The sequence below is a fragment of the Balaenoptera physalus genome (assembly GCF_965194825.1).
Source record: "Balaenoptera physalus genome assembly, chromosome: 2".
In the NCBI taxonomy this organism is placed as follows: Eukaryota; Metazoa; Chordata; class Mammalia; order Artiodactyla; family Balaenopteridae; genus Balaenoptera; species Balaenoptera physalus.
The window spans coordinates 137,240,856-137,255,352 of record NC_138883.1 but is presented as its reverse complement, the minus strand read 5'-3'; the positions used below and the strand labels follow the sequence as shown (position 1 = coordinate 137,255,352).

General features: G+C 48.8%; 1 protein-coding gene and 1 long non-coding RNA gene across 3 annotated transcripts in view; one reads left to right on the top strand and one right to left on the bottom strand.

Moving 5' to 3' along the window:
* The window catches only part of LOC309654686, a 1,153,334-nt gene that overhangs the window by 264,005 nt on the left and 874,832 nt on the right, over nt 1–14,497 (bottom strand). The window lies entirely within an intron of this gene.
* The window catches only part of SLCO3A1 (solute carrier organic anion transporter family member 3A1), a 320,904-nt gene that overhangs the window by 53,493 nt on the left and 252,914 nt on the right, over nt 1–14,497 (top strand). For both annotated transcript variants that reach the window (XM_082449080.1, XM_082449079.1), the window contains exon 2: nt 8,573–9,038. In XM_082449080.1, coding sequence (XP_082305206.1) covers nt 8,573–9,038 — 466 coding nt within the window. The remainder of the gene's footprint in view (nt 1–8,572; nt 9,039–14,497) is intronic.

The following is a 14,497-nucleotide window of genomic DNA, read 5'->3' as shown; positions in this document are numbered from 1 at the left end:
GACCCAGGTGCAGAGAGAGCTGGCAGGCTCTCGGGATACTGCTGCGAGGAAGGGTAAGGCCATGTTGCATATTCGCAACCCCAGGCATAGCTGCAGTCACAGTGACATTGTACAGCAGGTTTCCTCCTCATTTGTGGCAAGCTTTGAGGGCAGAATCATCACCTCCGCATTACAGATCAGAAAAGGGAGCTGCAGGCGTGTTAAATGCGTGGCTTGTGTGTGGCTCTCAAAACCCCTCATGTTTTCCGTCTGCCCCTCTTCTCACCCCTTTACACGCACCAATGCCTTTGGCATGGGCTGAAGGCCAGAGTCATGTCTAAATCAGAGGTTCTCCATGTAATTCTTACTCTGCTTTTTAAGAAAAAATCGTAAATTTACACCCGTTTATTATGTGGTCATAAAACAGGCTAAATCATTCCATCAGAAATAAAGCGACATTGACTGTTTGTCTTCCCTGGCCAACCTGCGAGGCGGGCGGGCAGTCTCTTTGCCACCGGGGCAATTACAGGACTCATTGTTGTGTTGTCCTCTGTTACCTGGCTCTGCAAACCTCAGATCCTGGAATTCACAAATGAATGCCTCGTGCATGCCGTTTCCCCCGTGCCCTAAATGACTGGCTCCAAGGAGCTGCTTGCTGTTCAAGTGAAAAACAAAACCACACAATGTGTACCTCCCTCACCTGAAGCAATTGCTGCTGCTACTGCTTCATCCTGGGGAGATGCTATCTGGGCTTCTGTGGTTGGACCGCTTCCCGCCTTTGCTGCAAGACCACGTCCTGGCACATCAGGCAAGCAATTGAAATGGGCTTGCAACTTCCTTTCATGGGATTAAAAAACAAACTTGCATTGAAGTTGTGCCCGGAATGGCTTTTCCATGGCAGCAACAGGAGTGCTTTGCAAACTTGTTATAAATGGCCAGCGTTGTTATTGCCAGACTCGGGAATAAGGCAGTTTTCCGAACTGGATTGACGGAGAAGCGAGCAGGAATTTGGCAATGTGGCCTGCGGCCAAATCCAGCCATGGCTTTTTTTTTTTTTTTTTTAAAGATTTTTTGTTGTTGTTGATGTGGACCACTTTTAAAGTCTTTATTGAATTTTGTTACGGTATTGTTTCTGTTTCCTGTTTTGGATTTTTGGCCACGAGACATGTGCGATCTTAGCTCCTCTACCAGGGATCGAACCCGACCAGGGATCGAACCCGACCAGGGATCGAACCCGCACCCCTGCATTGGAAGGCGGAGTCTCAACCACCGGACCACCAGGGAAGTCCCACGGCTTATTTTTGTTAATAAAGTTTTCTTGGAACACAGCCGTGGCCATCATTTACATACTGCTTACAGATGCTGCTTTTGTGTTAGGATGACAGAGTTGGAGTTGCTGCAGAGACCAAGTGGCCCAGAAGCCGAAAATATTTACTGTCTGGCTCTTCACGGAAAAAGTGTGCTGATGCCTGTTCAGGAGCCCCAGTAAGGGGACCTCTGGGCCTTTCTTTGACTACAGTTTAATGTGAGGTCGACATCCACACTCTTTCTGCATCTGCTCCCAACAGTGCTGGGCCCCGCTGCTGGGCGAGTTGTTTGAAGGTACAGCTTCCTCCATGTTCCCCGGGTGGCGGCCTGCTGGGCTGTGGTGTCCCGTGCCTCTCCCAGCAGAGGGGCTTTTAGATGCAGGTTCTCTGCACTCACGGGCTCTCCCCAGCCTCGCAGCTCCCTCAGCCCTCACACGGGCTCCAGATCGAGGCACGGCAGGCTCCCCAGGGTCCTTTTCGGCTCCAGCTTCCTTGACCCAGGCCTCCCATCAGCCGTGGCTCTGCTGCTGTTTACATCTGAGGCATCACACACAGGCACCCTTCTCTGTGGTTCTGCCAGCTCGCCCCTACGTTAGCCTCGTTTCTCACCAGCTCTGCTGAAATAGTTGCCTGGGCAGTTTCTCCTCCCTCCACACTGCGCCACACCTGCCAGGATAGTGTTGCTGAAGGATGGCTCCTGCTCAGGAACCTCCCCTGGCTCCCCAGGGACCCCCAAATCAACCCTCAACCTAGTCTTCAAGGCCGTTTTATCTCCTCATGGCGCTCTGAGGCCAAAAAGGTCTTCCTCCCTTTCCCCAGGGATGCTCTGAATTTCCCCTTTGCCGTTCCTCCCCCCTCACACCGGTCAGAATGGCCATCATCAAAAAATCCACAAACAATAAATGCTGGAGAGGGTGTGGAGAAAAGGGATCCCTCCTGCACTGTTGGTGGGAATGTAAATTGATACAGCCACTATGGAGAACAGTATGGAGGTTCCTTAAAAAACCAAAAACAGAACTACCATATGACCCAGCAATCCCACTTCTGGCAATATATCTGGAGAAATATATCTGAAAGTATACATGCACCCCAGTGTTCACTGCAGCACTGTTTACTAGAGCCAAGACATGGAAGCAACCTAAATGTCCATCAACAGAGGAATGGATAAAGAAGATGTGGTACATATATACAATGTAATATTACTCAGCCATAAAAAAGAATGAAATAATGCCATTTGCAGCAACATGGATGGATCTAGAGATTGTCATACTGAGTGAAGTCAGACAGAGAAAGAAATATCGTATGATATCACTTATATGTGGAACCTAAAAAGAAATGATACAAATGAACTTACTTACGAAACAGAAACAGACTCAGAGACTTAGAGAACCAACATATGGTTACCCAGAAGGGTGGGGAGGGGAAGGGTGGAGGGAAGGGATAGTTAGGGAGTTTGGGATTGACATGTACACACTGCTGTATTTAAAGAGGATAACCAACAAGGACCTACTGTACAGCACAGGGAACTCTGCTCAATGTGATGTGGCAGCCTGGATGGGAGGGCAGTTTTGGGGGAGAATGGATACATGTTTGTGTATGGCTGAGTCACTTTACTGTGCACCTGAAACTGTCACAACATTGTTAATCGGCTATATTCCAATATAAAATGTTTAAAAAAAAATGTTGTGGTCCCACCCCCACTGCCCATCTATTAAGATCTGATTCATCCTTGTTGCATCCCAGATCGATTTTCCTCCACATGCAGCCAAAGGTGTGTTCTCATTCCCTTAAGCCCCCTGCCACTTTACTGCGTGACCCTGCATAGTAGGCTGTGCTGTTAGGACCCTTTCTTTCTGCTCTCCCCAGGTTGTAAACCCTCACAGGGCAGGGATTCTCTCTCAGCCGTAGTTATATTCCTTGCACCTCCCGCCAAGCAGGCTCTGTGTGGCATCGAATTGGAAGTCACACAGAGCATGCACGCCAGGGATGAGGGCGGCTCTTTTAAGTGTACCTACTGTGCGCCAGCTGCTGAATCACGACCTCATGATGCACGTATTGTTATCCTCACCGCACAGGTGCAGAAACAGCTCAGAAAGATTGACGTGGCCAAGTGCTCTCAAAGCCAGATTTGAACTTGAGGCTCTGGTGGTCCAGCGCCACGTGGATAGGACCAGGGTGCGATGTTGTAACCACCCCTGCACACTCAGCCCCTGTGCAGGGGCTATACCAGGAGTCTCTGCACACACACACCTCTGCCTGCCTGTGTATTAGAATCACCTGGGAGCTTGGAAAATACTCATGCCCGGGCCCAGCTCTCACACATGATATCGCAGTCCTGGTGGTGGTGGGCTGGGCATGGGGGGGGCGGTGCTGGTGTGTTTTTCCAGGTGATTCTAGTCTAGTCCCCACTCCCTGAGCCAGAATAAGAAAATAGACTGTGGGAGGGCTCACGAGGGCAATTCTGAGCTTCCGCTGCTGCTCCAAGAGTTTGGCTTCTTCCGTGAGTCCCTGATAACCTTGGCCCTTTCAGAGGTGAGGAAAGGCCCGTCTGTCCCTGGCCCTGGTCTCTGGGTGCCTCCTGTCTCACAGCATGTCCGCAGGTCTCCCTTTTGGGCTGGGCCCCCGTCTCGGCAGGTGACCGGAGTGTGCACCTCAGACTCCCTAGGAGGTGAACCTCCCCCAGATGCCACCCAGCTTTCCCATAGAGAAGAGACTGGACGTGAATTGGAAATGAGGGAGTGCTTTTAATTGGCATCTAATTAAAAACAAAAAACAAAAAACAAGCTCTTTAAGCTTGAGGGGAGACAGGTTTGTTGAGGATGGAGCGCCCAGTGGTGCAGTGGTTCTCAAGTTCTGGTCCCCAGATCAGCAGCATCCACATCACGTGGGAGCTGGTTAGAAATGTAAATTCCCAGACACATCCCAGATGCACTGAATCAGAGACTCTGAGGTTGGGGGAGGTCCAGCAGTCCGATACCCTCCAGGTGATTTTGCTGCCAGTGAAGGTTGAGAACCATAGCTCTCGACTGATGGTGAGTGTGTGTGTGGACACCTGAAATGTCAGTGGTGTTCACCCCTCCCCAACTCTGGGCACCACAGACCCCCAGGGGGTTTTTATAATACCCTGGACTCCTGGGCCTCATCTCAGGGTTTGGGAATCTATATTTTTAACAAGTGCTCCAGGAGATTCTGAAATGCAGGCGGGTTTTTTTGTTTTGTTTTGTTTTTGAATCGTGGTAGCAGAAACCTGATAAATATTGCATTCTTTTAATAATAACTTTGTATCTACTTGGTGCAAGGTGAGGACAGTTCCTCTTTTCTTTTCCTCCTGGAGTTGCGGCTCCTCCGTGTCTAATTATCAAGACATTTCCATCAGTCCTGTTACCCGTTAAGTACAGACAGCCATTGCCGTTAGCAGGCATCTTCCTTATTGCTGGATTGTTCCTTGCTACGTAAAAGACGCAAGTGGGTTTATGGCCTCATGCCTACTTAATTAGTCCAGCTTCTCCAAATTGTGTTTTGAGTGAAGACATTAGCCTCTGATCTAATTGATCCACAAAGCATCTTTTCAGAATGTTTGTGTAGCTTAACTCTGGAGCCAGAGAGGTGTCCCTGAGGCTTTCAAGAGGCCACGGGGTCAAGGAGGTAAGGACCGTACTACTCCTGTGACCCTTGTGGGTCGCTCTGCAAAGAGCAGTTTTGATTCAGGACAAGAGCGGCAGGCACAGGCCCCTGCCCTCTCTAGAGGAGCGGATTCTTTTTGTTTTGCCTGCAGCTGCCTCTCTCCTCACCATTCTTATGTCATCATAAATGTCCACACCTGTGTGATATTTTATGACAGGGTACACCTGCTGGAATGGAGCAGTTGTCATGTTTCAGATCTGCATAGTACGGATGTCGTGAAGCCTTGTGACAGAAATGAAATATGACTTCTGCTCCATTTCTGCCACCCTTCCTCCCACTGCCATTGCCCTTTTACTCCCAAGGTGGAGGTCACCGGGCTGCAGACCTGCCAGCCTGCTCAAGGTGACTCTGGTGAACCCAGGGGACCCTGCCCACATGCGTCCACTTCTGCATCTAGCTTCTTTTAGGCATCTCTCAAGTCCCGTCATCAAGGCCTGAGTGAACCCCCCAGGCCCCTCCCCACCTCTCAGGCAGTCAGGCTGTCTGCCTTTGTTCTTCCACATGGCGTTACCTATTATAAGCCTCTGTTAGAGCATTTATTCCATCGAGCTTGTTTGTGTTACGAAGGAAAGAAGGGACTAAATGAAACCTTTGTTTTCACTTGCCCAGACCTTTCGGAAGGATCTCTGGGAGAGTTTGAAAGCCATTTTAATGAGACCAGGACTCGCTAAACTTCTTTTCTCGACAATGGCCAGTACTTAGTGCTTGAAAAATAATTAACTAGGGCTGCATGAGTTGTGAGCTGGCCTTGACTTGGTTAGAAGCACAGTGGAAACAGGAATCAGAATCGGAATGCCGGCGATCGAGGGCAACACAGATGTCCCATCCTTGGTCATGATCGGGGACCTGTACCAGTGTTGAGTACTGCCCTGCAGAGCTCACCCCCAGGCCCAGTGCTGATGGAAAGGCTGCAGTAGTTTGTGTTGTTGTGTTAGCGCTGTGCTAACCCACATAGAATCACCTGGGGGGGCTTTAACAACATCCCGGGACCCAGGTTGCCCTGGCTTAGAAACTCACAGAGGGACCAGGCATCTGAAATTTTTTTTTTTTAAATAAACTCTTTTATGTCACTTACATGAATTTTTCTTTTAATTAATTAATTAATTAATTTATTTTGGCTGTGTTGGGTCTTCGTTTCTGTGCGAGGGCCTTCTCCAGTTGCGGTGAGCGGGGGCCACTCTTCATCGCGGTGCGCGGGCCTCCCACTATCGCGGCCCCTCCTGTTGCGGAGCACAGGCTCCAGACGTGCAGGCTCAGTAGTTGTGGCTCACGGACCCAGTTGCTCCGCGGCATGTGGGATCTTCCCAGACCAGGGCTCGAACCCGTGTCCCCTGCATTAGCAGGCAGATTCTCAACCACTGCGCCACCAGGGAAGCCCCATCTGAAATTTTTATAATGCTTTCCCAAGTGCATCCAATCTGAAGGTAGCATTGAAAACCCCTGGGTTAAAGGAGTCTGTTTAAATGTGTGGGGTTGAAATGAGGCTACAGGAATTACTGGGCTAGTGTCTTTTTTTATAATAAAGGTAAATAGAATAGAGGCATGCTAATCAGCACGTGTGTGTGTGTGTGTGTGTGTGTGTGTGTGTATGTATGTATGTGGACATTGCAGAGAGGCTGTGGATGCAGGGATGCTGACACCAGTGCCCATGTTTATACATTTGGAGGAAGGCTAGATCCACTGACTCTTCTTCCTTACTTTCCTTAGCAGCACATGCCCAGTCACTCAGCAGAGGCAGCCAGATCTCCCCAAAGATGTAATGCTGCCTCTTTGATGCTTCTCAGATTTTCCTGTTCATTTCCATTGCCACGGTACTGACCTTTTCTTCTCCCTTCTCTCAATAATAGTCCAGCCTTTTTCTCTGCTGGCATTCACTCCTGCATTCTTCCACTCCATCCATTCTCCACACTCTGACCATACCTGAGTCACTCTCATGTTTTTAGAGCCTTTGCTGTTCCCCATACCTGAGGATAAATGGTGATCGTGGCTGTGGATAGCCCTTACCTAGCATTTATACATACATGTGTTTATGCCTGGCACCAGCTCTAAGAGGTAGCGCTCATACCTATTTTACAGATGGGACAGTGAAAGCATGGGGTGACTTGCCCAAGGTCACACAGTCACGATGGCCCCAGGCTTTCTGACCCCAGAGCTTTGGTTCTGCACCCCTCAGCTTCCCCACCTCTCTCGATGCTCTCTGGCCATGTAGGGAAAGGCTGCTCTGTGCTAACAGACTTTTCATACGTTATGTCTAATCTTCACGTCCATCCTGCCAGGTAGGCATTATTATTCCTCTTTCATGGAAATCAGGGGCTTGAAGAGGTTAAGTAACTTGACCAAAGTCACAGAGCTAATTAAGGAAATAATAGGTGCGATTCAAACCCGTTGCTCCTCCCTCCAGGCTCTGCATTCTCTCCACCACACTGCAGGGGATTGTCTGATTCCTTTAGGGTGGCCTCTGTAGCTCTTTATAGTCTGTTGCCAACCTATCTTTTCACTACGTACGTTCCATTCCATTATGAAGTCATGCCATCCAACTTTTGCTTGCCCTGTTCCTTTTGCCTGGAGTGTTCTTCCCTGCCCAACTAGGACTCCTACGACAGGGACTCCCACCTTGCTGATAATACCCTGCGTGGAACCTGCAAACAGCAGGACAGGGAGGCCATTTGCATTTTCTCTCCACCTCAAGGAGCCTTAAAATGACGCACCTCCTCTTGACCCTCCTACTGTGATTTTGCATCATGAGTGTAACATGTAACCAACATACATGTCTACCTTTCTGCTAGGTGGCATCTTTGAGGCCAGGTGTCCTCCCTTCCTCCTGTTTCTATCTTTCGTGTCTAGGGCATTGTGAAGCCAACAGCAGATGTTCACTAGATATTTGTTAAACAGGTGAAGGGCAGACAAAGATGCAAAGGTGGGGAAAGTCATCAAACTCTACCACCCGAGGGACTTCGGTGGGGCTAGAGTGCACAGGTCAGGGCTTCAGGGATGTCTTTACCTCTAGGGAAATGTCCACTGTTTGGAAATTTCCAGAAGGAAGTGAAGAACTAATGATTATCCTAATGAGCTAATCTAGCTTGTCCATTTTGCTCCCCTCCCAGGTTTTTGTTTCCTTGTGTTTTTATTTTCTTCGGTATGCTTTGCTAATAACCTCCTGGTAAAAAGCCCGTGGACCCTATATCCTCCAGCATGGACTTCATAAATAAGATGTAGTTGGGAGAGAGCCTGTGAAAGCTGTGGACTTCAGGACTTTCACAGGACTCATGAGCCTTAAATGGTGGCGGCCGTGGGGATGCAGAGGTCGTTCTTATGCAGTGAGGCAGAATCTTTCAGAATGGAAACAGATGCCAAGGAAAACTTCTTCCCCGATGGAAGTTAATTCTTTAACCATTAAATTAGGGTTATCATACTAAGTAAACGGTTTTTGGACTCTTAAGGTTTAAATCACTTGGCACAGCTGGTAAAAACAAAACAAAACAAAACGAAAAACTGCGAGGCAGGAGGATCCGCGATGGGCAGGTGCGCTGCGCGACGGGAAGGGGGCCTCCCGGGTGGTTTCCATCAGCACTGGCGTTGAGATTGCATTTTGCACCCCACAGGTGAGCGTCCTTACCACCCTGGAGCGGAGGTTCAACCTCCAGAGCGCCGACGTGGGCGTGATCGCCAGCAGCTTCGAGATCGGCAACCTGGCGCTCATCCTCTTCGTGAGCTACTTCGGGGCTCGCGGGCACAGGCCGCGCCTCATCGGCTGCGGAGGCATCGTCATGGCCCTGGGCGCGCTGCTGTCGGCGCTGCCCGAGTTCCTGACCCACCAGTACAAGTACGAGGCGGGCGAGATCCGCTGGGGTGCCGAGGGCCGCGATGTCTGCGCCGCCAACGGCTCGGGCGGGGACCAGGGGCCCGACCCGGACCTCATCTGCCGCAGCCGGACCGCCACCAACATGATGTACTTGCTGCTCATTGGGGCCCAGGTGCTCCTGGGCATCGGTGCTACCCCCGTGCAGCCCCTGGGCGTCTCCTACATCGACGACCACGTGCGGAGGAAGGACTCCTCGCTCTACATAGGTAAGGAGCTTCCCCAGAGCCGGGGGCGCGGTTCCCTTTTGGTTGATTCTCAGTGTCAGTAACCAGGGCATGTTAACAAGAGAAGGAAACGTGGGCCCCTGAAGTGTTAATTTTCCCGGAGCACTGATTCTCAGACTTGGATACACATCTCGGGTGTTTTGGAAAATGCTGATGTCTGAGTTGCACCTCCAGAAGTTTTAGGGTAGTTGGTCTGGGGTGCATCCTGGGCATGTAGTTTTTAAAAAGCTCCCCAGGTGATTCCAATGCGCAGCAGAATTTGACCTCTGCTGTGCTAGAGCCTCAATAAACCTTGAGTGGGAAGCCATGGTCAGGGGAAGTTTTATGTTTATTTATCTGCCTTTTTATGTATGTTTGGACTTTGGGCTCTTTGGCATTAGCCAGCGAGGAATACTTGGGGATCTACACATTGGAAACCCTGTTTTTAATCATCAAAATGATCTCCTGGTCATTGTCCTGTTGAAGGTCAAAGAGAAAGGGGATTGCATGCCCAGCGTTTGGTATTATTCAAAGTTGGTAACTTTTCGTAATTTTTTTTTTTTTTTTTCTGTAACGGGGTATGCACTGGAACTGCATATTTGGGAAGAAATAAGGTACATGTGAACTTTGAAAAAATGTTTTGTGCTGTAATGGTTTCTGCTATTTTGTACTGGAAGGATGGAAGCCATTTGCAGGTGTTGGGTTAAGAAACATCCAAATGGTGAATTACACTTACAGCAAACGTGGCTCCTTCACTGCGTCTAGGCACTGCCGCGTGGTCATTTGTAGGGTGAGGGCTGGCCTGCCGAGCATCTCCATTTCTTGTTTACCAAGTTTAATTTTGCCTCCCACAAGCTGTTGGATTGTATGACATGCCCCCAGTCACTGGGTGCTAAGCTCTGAAAAAATTATATCCACCCACGGAAGCTTTGTGCTTCCCAAAAGCGGTGTGCCTTGGAGTATAAAGTTAATTATAATATGAAGTTTAGGTTAAAATAGAATTTGATAAGAATTTGTCAAAAAACTTCCTATCTGACAAGTTTCCACCATACGCTGCCCAAGCTTTCTGAGACAGGAGGGTTCAGAACAGCTACACACCTGAATGCTAATTTTCCTCTGTGACTTTCTGTCCCAACTGTGGCGTAGATGACTTTGTTGAATAAATATGTCGTATGTCTCAGCCCTCTGTGAACAGGCTCTAGGAAAGAAAGGTGGAGAATATGTATCTCCCCATCCAAGGGATGGAGGCCCTGTGGACCTACCTGTGAAACACAAAGTAGAAGAGAAGATTGCTCAGGCCGAAGATGGCTAGTCGCTTCTCCCTGTGGTTAGGGGTTTCCATAATTGTGTCTAAAGGTGGGCACAATGGGGAGAGGGGTCTAAGGAAATCATTTACATTTTGATGCTTTTAAGGCTTCAGTGAAAGCCCCTCCTCGTGAGTCTGTTGCAGACCAGGACATGGGCCACAGCGTGTAGCCAAAAGAGTCTCCCCAGGTCCATCCGGGCCATTGGTCTCTGACCTGACCAGTATCACTCTAGGACCCTAGGATAGATATTTTTTGGTAGCAGTAACAGCAAGTAGATAAATCAGGGCACATGGAAGGACATGGGGAGTGAAAAGCTGAGTTCTTGTCTCTGATGAGGAAATCAAGTAGAAAAATGTCTCCCCAGAATGCCTCCTGAGTCACACCAGTGGTAAATCACCTCTGCTTGGGGGCCCCTGCCTGGAACAGCAGGCTCAGAGCCCTCTTCCAGAAGTCCGCCCTGATGAATTAGGCTGTGGTATTTCCTGGCACTGGATGGGACCTGGTCTGTCGGTACAAAGCTTTAGGATGTGGCCTCATTCTGGTTTTGTGGGAGGTGGAGGCTTGGGCCACAGGGCTGACCATACCAGGCACAGGCCCTTCTCTCTTTCTGAGACCTTATTTCTGGGATTTACAGTGAGTCTTTGGTAGGAGGAAAGTCTCAACCAGATTTCTAATTGGGCATCCCTTTCCTCTATGATAGTTCAACATTCACAGAGTTGGGAGTGTCTTTTTGTGTGGTGTGTGGGCATCTTGGTGGCATCTGGCCAAATTCCAAAATATGACAGTACAGGACTGTGGAGATGGCCTTCCTGAGTGCTTCTGAACTTGTTTCCTGGGTCTGTGTTTACAGGGAGCAACAGAGAGCAAGCTCTCTGCACAGATTGGCCTCGGTAGGTGGCCTTTTATTCCATGCATGGTTTGAATTCTCCAGGAACAATTTAAAAAGACCATGCATATGCAGAGCATAACTGATTCAGTCATTTATTGTACAGGTCATAAAAAGTATTTGTGATCATGAGACTATTTTAGCATTTATCTCCTCTAATAGGGAGCTAGTTTCTGAAGCCACTTAATTTGGCTTCGGGAAGTATTTGGGGGAGCCTGCTGAATGGGATTGGTATGACTTATGGCCTCTTAACTGCCTGCAAGAGAAAGACAGTCTGAAGGGACTGGTGCTGGGACTGTGGGTGTTGATGGTATCCACTGGGGTGGCGTAGCATGTGTGCCCCTTGGTTCCAGCTCTTGCAGAGCTGGTAAGAGAGAGAGGCCCATCTAGCCATCTGATCATATGCCTGACATGTGAGTGTAAATTGGAGATTGAAAGGTTTCTAAATCTTGCCAGTGTGAAGCACAGGTTGTTCACAGCTGCTCCTTTCCTGCGGGTGTAAGCAGGGAAGGGGGTGATAACTATGCAGCGCTCTGGCCACAGGCCACTGGTGACAAGCCCTGCCCCTGGGTCACCAGCTGAGTGCATTCGGCACAACTATGGCCATGCCCTAGACCCCCTACAGCCAGGGGGAAAGGGAAGCATTCCATATTAAATCAAGCTGATATTTTCCACCCAAGTCACTGTTTGCTTCAGCCTCTTGTGAGTGAGTCACTGCCAAACTCCTGGATTCCTTGATGGTCATTCACAAGGGGCTTCTCCTGCTGGCACTGTTCTCTGGCCATTCCTGCCCAGCCTGGGGAGGGAGCCAGGGGAGCTCATTACCAGGGGACAAAACCCAATGAATGGGGACGCGGCTCTGCTGGCAGGCTTTTCAGGACCACACAGTGTGGAGCCAAGCCTCACAGCGTGGCTGGACGGTGACCCGTGGGTAGCACGTGGCGTTCCTTCTTCCCAGAGAGACTGATGGAGCAGAGTGGCGGTGGGAACCGTTTGCTACGGTGGCGTGAGTGGGGTCCACCAATCGACCCTTTGGGAATTACTCGTGCTGTTAACCCATGTTGGGACCTTCCATGAGCTCAGTTTTCTTAGCTGCCCTGTTTCTCCGAGTTCAAAGCACAGCCGGTTGTACTGTAGGCAAGAGTAAGTAGGCTAATGTAACGGACTCGCTGGGTCCTTTCATTAGATTGCTATGGCAATTGGTTGGTGCCTTGTTTTGTCTTTTTTTTTTTTTTTTCTTTTTTTCCCTTGGGGAGGAAAAAGCTCCAAATGAGAGTGGTAAGGATATTTTTTAAAAATAACTTTATTTCTAGTTAAAAAGTATTACACGTTCACTGTTGACAACTTTGGAAGTATAGAAAAAGAATCATTGAAGAATAATTACCCTTAGCTTTATGGTTGTATAAAATCCTTTTTTCTGCATCGGTATGCTTTTCAACACACACAAAAAATGTGTTTATAATAAATAATGTTTTGCTACTGTATTCCTCTCGTAATATTTCATGAACATTTCCCCATGTCACTAAATATTCTTCGATGATATTCTTTCTGCATACGAATATTCCCTTGTGGATCTATACTGTAATATTTAATGCGCTCTATCATTGAACATGGGTTTGTTTTTTAAATTTTACTGTTATAAACGAAGAAGACAGGTGATCTGTGCTTCTGAAAGGTTAAGTAACTTGTCTAAGATAATGAATGGGGCTGAGCCCCGGGCATGAGAGTGATGTTTTTTCCAGGTACGTCTGGGATCTGTGGCAAGGCTGGGGTGGGTGGGGCTGGGTGCAGAGGGCTGGTGGATGCTCCAGGGGGTCAGGTGCAAGTAGGGGCATTCTGCAAGCCAGCCTGAAGTCTTTGGGAAATAGATATCAGAGGAGTCAGGAAGGTGAGAAGAGAGCCGTGTGTCTCAAATCCAAGGGGAGAGGTGCGATGGGAATGGAGAACGGGTGTGAAGGCAGAATAGAGAGTTGGGAGGAGGAAGGAAGGGCAGGAGAAAGAAGAGGGGGCCTGGCTAACAGTTCACATCAGGGTTTCTTGAAGGAGGTTGTGCCCCTGTTTCATGGTGCTTTAAGCAGAGATCAGCACAGATCAGAGCTGGTGGGTTCCGTGTTCTGCTCACCTCTCACCAGAACTGTGGACAGCATACCCTCACTCCGCTGTTCATTCTGTGTGGAATCATGATAGCCATTAGGAAATTGCCCTTATGTTGTGTTGGAAATCTGTCTCCTTACAGCTTTCCACACACTGTCTCTGGTTCTGCCCTCTGGGTCCACTCTGGGGAATTGTGATCCCTCTTCCACGTTTGGTACCTCCACAGCTGGCTGAGCACCAGCCTCTCACGGGCAGGGAAGGTCACCTAAAATTTGACTCTTCTGTGCTGGGACCTCCGTTCCTTACTTGATGCAGTTTCCTGCCACACTCAGCCACCGTTTCCCTCTTTACGAGGGATGTTAAGGCTGGAGGGCTTGTTACTAGGGGACAAAAACAGGTGAATGGGGCATGCAGGATTTGGGTACTGTATTGCTTTGCTAAGGCTGCCATAACATAACACCACAGACTGAGTGACTTAAACAATGGAAATTTATTTTCTCACAGTTGTGGAGGCTGGAAGTCCAAGATCAAGGTATCAGAGTTGGCTTCCTCTGAGGCCTCTTTCCTTGGCTTGCAGATGGCGCCTTCTCCTCCTGTGTCTTCACATGGTCTTCCTTCTGTGTGCACATATCACTGGTGTCTCTTCGTGTGTCCTAATTTCCTCCTCTTCTAAGGACACCAGTCAGATTGGGTTAGGGTCCACGCATATGATCTTATTTAACCTCAACTACCTCTTTAAGGCCCTATTTCCAAGTAAGTCACATGCTGAGGTACTGGGGGTTAGGGCTTATATATATGAATTTTGGGGGCGACATGATTCAGCCCATAACAGGTACCAAGAGGACCAGTATCAAACAAGCTGAGACTCCTGCCTCTTTTGTCCTAACTTTTCTATAAGGAACTTCATTGTCATGTTTGTTTGTTTTTTCCAAGTACTCAAGGAATTATTAGAGGATGTAGTTTTTTAAAATTTTTTATTTTGGCACAATTATAGAATCACAAGTTGTTGCAAAATACAGGGAAGTTCCCCGTACCCCTCATCCATTTTCCCGCAATGGTAACATCTTGCATCACTGTAGTACAGTATCAAAACCGGGCAATGGGGCTTCCCTGGTGGCACAGTGGTTAAGAATCCGCCTGCCAATGCAGGGGACGTGGGTTCGAGCCCTGGTGCA